Source organism: Sinocyclocheilus rhinocerous, unplaced genomic scaffold (assembly GCF_001515625.1).
Source record: "Sinocyclocheilus rhinocerous isolate Xijiao unplaced genomic scaffold, SAMN03320098_v1.1 scaffold1965, whole genome shotgun sequence".
NCBI lineage: Eukaryota > Metazoa > Chordata > Actinopteri > Cypriniformes > Cyprinidae > Sinocyclocheilus > Sinocyclocheilus rhinocerous.
The window spans coordinates 293,243-299,595 of record NW_015625577.1 but is presented as its reverse complement, the minus strand read 5'-3'; the positions used below and the strand labels follow the sequence as shown (position 1 = coordinate 299,595).

The following is a 6,353-nucleotide window of genomic DNA, read 5'->3' as shown; positions in this document are numbered from 1 at the left end:
TTTGAAATGTGTATATATATATATATATATATATATATATATATATATATATATCCAAAACCCACACATATATATCCTATTATACCCAAAAAAGACAACTTCTACAGATATGCCCTACTCAGTGCGTAGAGACCCTGTAAATGAGAACACAGCTACACACACACCGAGCGTGGCCTGCTTTCCTCGTTTCTCAGCACTGGTAGCTCAACTGTGTATAATTAATCCTGTCTCAAGCAGAGTGTTAAACTCTATTCTCACTAAAAAGTCCTTAGAGAAGCCTATTAACTCATTTCATAACCGCACACATTCAGGATTAGTGACTGTACTGAGAGGGCAGTGGTGGGACGTGATGCGAGCAGAACGAATAAAACGTGAAGCATCAAAGATGATCACATGCACAATAGACTAGTAATGGCCCTGTGCAGCCCCATACAGCTTTGTGGGTTAGCAATGACATTAAAAATAATAGACGCTGACTGGGCTACCCTTCTGCTAAGGCTTAGCAGTGCTAATATTTCCTGCTAACATATGTCATGACACTGATAACACCTTGCAATACTGTAATACTTTACTGCTATGCTGTACTACTAGTGGTGGGCAATATACCGGTAGGCACAATTAACCAGTAGAAATTTGTCAACCGATTTTCAACTATCGTCTCTATCGCCGTAAAAAGGTCATGTGACGTTGCTGTGCTACATAGTCACTAAAACTTATCATTTGCACATGTTTTTAAGCATTGCGGTTTAAAAAACAAACAAACAAGTGATTTAGGTCTTAAGTGAAAGCAAACAGCTGAGAAAGAAAACAGGTGTAAGAGTATATTGGATCCAGGCAGTTCTTAAAGTGACAGCAGTCTAAGGGTGTACTCACACTAGCTGTTTTGAACCGTGCCTGAGCATGTTTGACCCCCTAAAGCCCGGTTTGTTTGCCTAGAGTGATCGCTCTGTGCCGCACCCAGGCGCGGTTCATTTAGCCGGCCCTGGCCCGCTTGGAAGAGGTGGGCCAGAGCACGGTTCAGCGCCTGCCCGTCCCCTGTCCGCCGGAGTGCGGAAATTCTGATGTGTGAGCACTGCGCAGCATGATTGCGTGAACATTTCTGAGCAGCAAAAGCGATAGATCTGTTACGCAATATATTGTGAGAGGGTCGTGTGTCACTGCATCCAAAAGACTCGAAATAATAAACCACAAAGTTAACAAATCGATGCACTCCATTGTGCTGAGCGAGAGCGCTTCTCTACTGCCTTCTCATGCTATTTTAAATTTCCTATTTCCCACTTATGAAGTTGTGATTGCGAGCTCGTTGCATTCAAATGATTTGTTGTCTACTTTAAATTAGTTGTACTGTTGAATTCCATACAGTGCTAAAAGAAATCCTAAACATTTCCATTCTCTTGTCCACAGCATCTAAATACCGCCCCTGCAGTGAGGAGTACCGTCGCATGCCTCCACCCAAACCCAAACGCAACCCCAACACCCAACTCAGCACATCCTTTGACGAGTCTTACATCCAAAACCATTGCAGCAAGGCTAAGTCCGCCTCTCTGCCGCGGCAACACAAAAAGAAGTCTGCGTCTCAGAATCAAAGCCCTGCCCCTGACACTGACGATGAGACGGAACCTGTTTATATAGAGATGGTGGGGAACATCTTACGAGACTTCAGTCGAATTGCCGGCGCTAATGGTGATGAAGAGGACGACCAAGGTGAAAGTGTGTACGAGGAGATGAAATATTTTGCCTACGATGATTTACCTTCATCTTTAGACCACGCGCAGTCGCGATGGGAGCAATGTCCCACTGCTTTGGTGCCGGAAGTCGAACTTACACGACCCACCACTCCACGTGGTTCGGTGTGTGACATTCCGGCCCCGTTCCCGAATCTGCTTTCCCATCGGCCTCCTCTACTAGTATTCCCACCTGCACCAGCCCAATGTTCCCCCAACTCTGACGAATCCCCTCTTACGCCATTGGATGTCACCAAACTGCCCATGTTGGAGAAAGTCGGGTATGGGAAACCTGGTGCATCCCCAACTAGCGCCGACCCTGGACCACAGCTAGAGCCGCAGCAGGTGTCTGGTAAACACCACCACCACCACCACCATCATCATCATAAGAAGAAGTCAGCAGAGACTAAGGAGCAACAAACAATCACAGCATCAGGACGGTCCTCTGCTCCACCCCTGCCATCTGCGCTGTATAAAAGCGGCGGGTCGTCTGCCGCGCATGGCTACCCAAGGAGCCACTCCGCCTGCCCGTCCCCTGTCAGTATGGGTCGCACATTAACGCCACTCACCCTGAAGCGCCCCCCGCCGTATGATGCTCTCATGACCGGAACGATTCCTCGCAGTGCATCTGGAGTTCCGCATGGATCACGTGAGAGCGGGCGGCTCTCAAATTCCTCCAGTGTGCACGGAGGGTCCATGCAAAACGTCTCCACTGCGTCAGGCTCAAGCTCAGGGTCGGGAGGTCGAGGCAGTCGTACGCCAACCAGTCCTTTGGATGAGCTCAGCAACTTGTTCTCTTCCGGACGTAACATGTTAAAGAAAGGTTCTGGAAGCCGCAAGAGTAAGGAGTCAGTGGATGGTGAGTAAAAATTTTATAATTGAACTAAACATGTAAACAAATACAGTTTGTGGTCAAAAAGTCTTATATGCTCATCAAAGCTACATTTATTTAATCAAAAATACAGTAAATAGTAGTATTTTTAGTAGTATACTAAATAGTAGTACTGTTTTCTAATTTAATTATTTTAAAATGCAATTTATTCCTGCGATGACAGCTGAATTTTTAGCATCATTAGACTTCAGAGTCACATGATCTTTTAGAAATCATTCTAATATGCTGATTTGCTGCTCAAGAAAAATTTCTTACTATTATTAATGTTGAAATCATTTGTACTGCTTAATATTTTTGTGGAAAACATTATACATTTTTTTCAGGACTTTTTGATGAATAGAAGATTCAAAATATTTTATATAATATTTTATTAGATTAGATTTAAATTTAGATTAAATAGAAATCTTTTCCTTAAAAAAAAAAAAAAATTCTGTCCCCAAACTGTTGAACTTAACAGGTTTTATAAATCTTTAAATTGCAATTAAATTATCACAATTTTTTTTTAAGTTATATGCATTGGTCAATAAATGGTACATGGTATAATAGCATATTTGATTGTGCATTTCTCCAATTTTTTACATATTGTTCGCCTTTCCCATAATGAAGATTACAAGAAAAATTAATTTCAACTTGTCCGTCATTTTCTCATTTAAAAAAATAAATGAATAAATAAATAAATACATAAATACGTAAATAAATAAAAAGGATGAATCTGGGCTACAGTGAGACACTTACAGTGGAAGTGAATAAGGCCAAGCTGTTAATGTTAAAATACTCAGTTTCAAAAGTATAGCCACATGATGTAAACAATATGCATGTTAACATGATTTTTGTGAGAGAAAAAAAACACTTACTAACCTTTCTGTTTAAAATTATGTCATGGCAAAGAAGTAGTAAAACTGGACAACACAACACCATAAACCCTAAAATAATTGTAAAAATGATGATAAAACCATTACAGCTCAAATAACACACACATTTTTAACAGAAGAATAATATAATAATATAATAGTTCATTTTAAGCTTTGTGCCTCAATGTAACTTTGATTTAATTTAAATTATTTGTGTTAAATTGTGTTTTTTTAAGCCACAAATACTGTCTGGAATATGTCCAAAATAGATTTCAGCCATTTAACTGTTATATGTGAAAATACAAGAACATAATTGTCAGCCTATTAATATCAGTGCAAGTAGAAAATAATCAATCTAGAAAAAGTACTAAGACTTTTAATTAATTAGATCCACAAATGTTAAACCCAGCAAATACTGTAATTGAAGGGTTAACTGTGAGATATCTGGGGGTGATTGGTATCCGTCTCAGTTACAACTTCAAAGTGAGGGATGTTGTCTCATACAGCAAAGCCTGATTGGGTTTAAAGAGCGCGTGTAATCATCTTGAGAGCTGCAGCTAAGGACTTTTTTCCAGACTGTTATTTTTTCTCATGTGTGGAGGAAAGATGGCTTTCATGTCCTATTTCCACGGTCCACTTCCATCACCCCAGGTGTGTCTGTGTGCAAGTGTGTGTTTGAGCCCGTTCACAGATTAAAAATTGAGCGATCAACCTACGCACAGACCATTCAGCATGCTTACAGTGTGCAGGGCCTAGATTCTCCCACCAAGCAGAGCCTCTTCACATCAAATGTGAAGGTCGCCAGATTGTTGCATTGCGAGGGTTGTTGAGTGCCTTCCTCATGAGCCTTTCAAATCTTTATTAAAATTGTAATGGATTCATTCTGAAACACTTCAGATTAACGAGTCAAGGCTATAATGTTGAACCCCAAATACACACACACACACACACACACACATACTATTGTTATTTTTTAAGAAGCCAGAAGCCTTTATAAGAAGCCAAACCTCAACTCACCTTAATATAATAAGGCATATACACAACACAATTACACACACACACACACACACACACACTGAAGCAGGTCAGTCTGGCCATCACAGTCAATTTTACGCTACCCAGTCCAGCAGAGACACACAAACACACACAGACTCCTCCTGTCAGTATGTCTTCCACGGATCTGTGACTTGGGCTTCGTGCCTGACAGAGTGTGGAGGTGTATGAGATTAACAGGCTGCCGGCATTAGTATGTGTGTGTGTGTTTGCCAGACACACAGAGAGAAAAGCTAGAGATAGTGAAGAATCTGTCACAGCGATCCAAAACACACCAGTATCTCATTCTTATTTACAGCTCAACATCAGTCAGCTAAGAAACACGGCTGTGGCCACATGTGAGATTAGGATCAGAATTCACTCATCCATTTCTGATATATTCAGATTTAGTCTTGTGAGTTAAAAACCTTGCAAATGCTGTATTATTACAGAATGTTTTTAATATATTGTAATATATTTGAAAAAATTTAAGAATAATTTATTCCTGTGATGGCAAAGCTGAATTTTCAGCAGGCATTTCAGTCTTCAGTGTCACGTAATCTTTCAGAAATCATTCTAATATGCTGATTTGAATCATCCTTATTATTTTCAATGCTGAAAACATTTTTTCTTTTATAATGTAAACATTTTCAGGATTCAATGATGAATTGGAAGTTCAAATGAACATCATTTATTGGAAACAGATTTTTTTATATATATTATAAATGCATTTACTGTCACTTTTAATAAATTTCATGTGTCTGTGCTGAATAAAAGTATTAATTTCTTTATATATATTATGTCCTGTTTAACCTTATTCAAAAAGCCCTTTGTTTCTATGCCAGGTTTGAAAAAAAAAACAAAACAATAAAATAAAGAAAGAATGAGAGTTTGTTTAAATTTTTTTACATCTTTAATGTAAAAAGTTTTTTTAAGATTATAAAGATTGTAGATCAATATCAGCTATCGGATGACCTATCAGCCATAATATAAAAACAATTACTGATCATATCAGCTCAAATGTCTATGGCAGTTCCTATTCACTATTCAAATAATCTGATTATTTTGATATTACAGATGTTGTATGGGGCGTCATTGATTGAATAAACCTTCTTCTCTACAGATCCCATATTGAAGGTCACTCTTATTTAACTTCACGCTTGGGCTGTAAATGGGTATTTTCAGATCCACCCATTTAGGGATAAAACAATCAATGACTGAGCTCTTCCTGTTCAGGGCAGTTATCCCGGTCCAAATCCTGTTAGGGAATTCTACTACAACTCAGCATGACACCATTCGGCGCCAGAAAGACATACAGAGTCTGAACACGTGCCAGTGTCAAGTGGCAAGCAATAGTGTTTGTGCATTAATCTGTCTTAAAGATCAGTCTAATTTAAATGTGATACGAGTTTGTTTTTATTATGCCCTACAGTGCCCATAAACAGCTCTAAATATGACTTAGGGTGCTTTCACACCTGGCCCGTTGTTTCGGAACCTGGCGCGTTTCCCCCCTTAGCTCGGTTCGATTGGGCATAGTGAACACGGCAATCGCGCTCGGATCCGCGCCAAAACAATCGGTCTGAGATAGCCTGAACGAGGTGGTCTCGGCTCGATTGAAAACGAACTCTGGAGCGGTTCGGTTGTAGTGAGAAAGCAATCCGATCCAACGGACCAGGCTATATCACAATTTATGATGGGTAATTACATAAGTTCTGTGAAAGGCATTAGCTTTGTTGTTTTGCTAATACCTCAAAATGAACCTGTGAATGTCTGTGGGTGAGCACGTCTTCGCCATTCAAAATAAAAAAGCACACTTTTTGATTTTATAATGCCGTCTTATTGCTCTTCTTCCTA

At 39.7% G+C, this 6,353-nt stretch overlaps 1 protein-coding gene across 1 annotated transcript in view; it reads left to right on the top strand.

Moving 5' to 3' along the window:
• Positions 1–6,353, top strand: part of LOC107751997 (neuronal tyrosine-phosphorylated phosphoinositide-3-kinase adapter 2-like) — a 40,345-nt gene that overhangs the window by 20,618 nt on the left and 13,374 nt on the right. The window contains exon 4 of the mRNA XM_016567822.1: positions 1,405–2,583. Coding sequence (XP_016423308.1) covers positions 1,405–2,583 — 1,179 coding nt within the window. The remainder of the gene's footprint in view (positions 1–1,404; positions 2,584–6,353) is intronic.